The sequence below is a fragment of the Bubalus bubalis genome, chromosome X (assembly GCF_019923935.1).
Source record: "Bubalus bubalis isolate 160015118507 breed Murrah chromosome X, NDDB_SH_1, whole genome shotgun sequence".
NCBI lineage: Eukaryota > Metazoa > Chordata > Mammalia > Artiodactyla > Bovidae > Bubalus > Bubalus bubalis.
This window is the reverse complement of record NC_059181.1, coordinates 56,087,585-56,089,564: the sequence shown is the minus strand read 5'-3', so window position 1 is coordinate 56,089,564 and position 1,980 is coordinate 56,087,585. Positions and strand designations below refer to the sequence as shown.

Sequence of the window (1,980 nt, the reverse complement as noted above, 5' to 3'; positions counted from 1 at the left end):
CCTAACTCAGGATTTTTATGCAGATTAAATGAATTAATATATTTAAACTATATGGTATACACTTTGTTGAATGGAAGAATGAATAAATGAAAGAGAAAATTCTCCCCCGCACTGTGGCAAGGACCTCCTTTTTGCTCTCCTTGCTTCCAGTATATTTCCTTCCAGAGGTTTCTCCACAACCAAGACAGGGGCATCTGAACACATCATAAGCCTGTGCTCCAGGGCCCTCAGGATAAATTCCAAGTTCTAGGCTAATGTTTTGCTCATTCCACTGTATGATAATTTTAATGAAAAGTGACTTTCAAACTCCTTGTTTTCATCAGAAAATCTGGCAGTGCCACAAGAAATGTGTTAGAAAAGGAGACTTCTCTAAAAAGGTAACATTAAGGGTAACATCTGTACAATACTGCAACAATAGCTGAAGTCCAGGTACCTTACAGGACTCCTTGGTTAGAAATTACATTTTTAAGGGCAGCATGTATTTTGTCCAAACCATAGAGACGTTGTACAGTAAAGTGAGAATGGCTTTTTGCATTTTGTGGCACATAAACTTTCTCCAAGGAGTCTAAAATATGTCCAGTATTCAGCTGATATTTGGTAGGCACACACCGTTTAATAACAAGACTGACTTCAACGTGTTGTAAAGATTCAGTAAAAACAGAGGCAAACTTGTTCACAGAGCATACAAATGGATTTTATGGGTAAATTACTTATTGAAGTATAACATGCAGGCAGAAACTGCAAACATCTAAATGTACAGGTCCGTGAATTTTCATAACGTGTAAGCTATTTTTTAAAAGATTGTGGAAAAAGGATTATTCTTGCATTCAGCAGATTCATTTGAAATGATTTTAAATAGATGACGTCATCTCTAAGCAGAGCTGCGAGGCGACTTGAGGCAGGACCTGGGGCCTTGACGTTATCGCGCAGCAGCGTCCTTTCCCCGCCCACTTTTCTCGCCCCAATAGGTCGCCGCGTTAACACACACCTAGGCGAATCCGGAAGCAAAGTGAGCAAATCAAGGACGAGGAAGGCGGGGCCTCAGTAGGCGCCTGCATACTGGCTAAATTGAGGCAAAATGCCCGGCTTTTGGGGGCGGGGCTCTTGGCAACAGCACACTCTGCGCAAGCGCAGAGGTGACCTCCTCCCTGTGCCAAGCAGGGGGTGGGTAGGGTCGCTTGGCGCCCTCTGCGCCTGCGCCAGGGCACAAGGTGGGGCCGCGGGCGCCCGCATTCTGGCGTGCGCACAAGGGTAGGGGGCAACGATCAACTGTCACCCTGAGGTGGGTGGCAGCAGGATGGCGACGGCCTCTGGGTCCTCGGACTTGGCTGGCTCCGGAGCGCCCTCGCCTGGTGGGGGAGCCCAGGCGGCGGCAGCTGAGGAGGAGGAGCGAGAGGTGGTGCGGGTCCGAGTCAAGGTGAGGCTGGTGGCCCGTCATTCAGCCCGCCCAGAGCTCCCGGGAGAGGGGAAGGTGGTGGCTGTCCTAGGATGGAGGGCGGGACTTGAGAATTGGGGTGTTACGTGAGGGGAGAGGCTAGAGGGCAGAATATTGGTGGCTTGGGTGGGGGCTGGGGGAAGGCTAGACCTGGGAATGCGGGGCAGAGGGTGGGGCGTGGGGATTACAAATAGAAGGGTAGGGCCCTCTGGAATGGATAGGAGGAGACTGTGGGTAGAGAGGAGGGGCTATAGGGTTAGAGGAGGGGCCTTAATGGAGTGGAGCCCTGAGAAATGAGGGAGGTTGTTGCTGTCTGAAAAGGAGGAGCTGACATCAGTTTAACATTGTGTTGAGAGTGCACTTTTGTGCAAATCCCCACCCTGGATGAGCAGACACACTCGTCGGGGAGACAAACAGCTAAATAAAGGATATGCTTCAGACACTGGTGAATGTCATGGGGAGATAACGAAAAAGATTCTGAACTAGGGAGTTACTTTAGCCAAGGTCGTGCAGGGAAATACCCAGAAAGGTATTGAAGGAACAGA

The 1,980-nt window shown here is 49.4% G+C and overlaps 1 protein-coding gene across 1 annotated transcript; it reads left to right on the top strand.

Annotated features, from left to right (window-relative positions):
• Positions 1–1,038: 1,038 nt before the first annotated feature.
• TBC1D25 (TBC1 domain family member 25) lies at positions 1,039–1,417 on the top strand (the record flags this gene model as incomplete). The annotated part of the gene is given in 1 exon segment (XM_045164389.1): positions 1,039–1,417. A coding segment is annotated over 1 exon segment (120 nt), but the record flags the coding sequence as incomplete, so codon positions are not given.
• Positions 1,418–1,980: the final 563 nt, after the last annotated feature.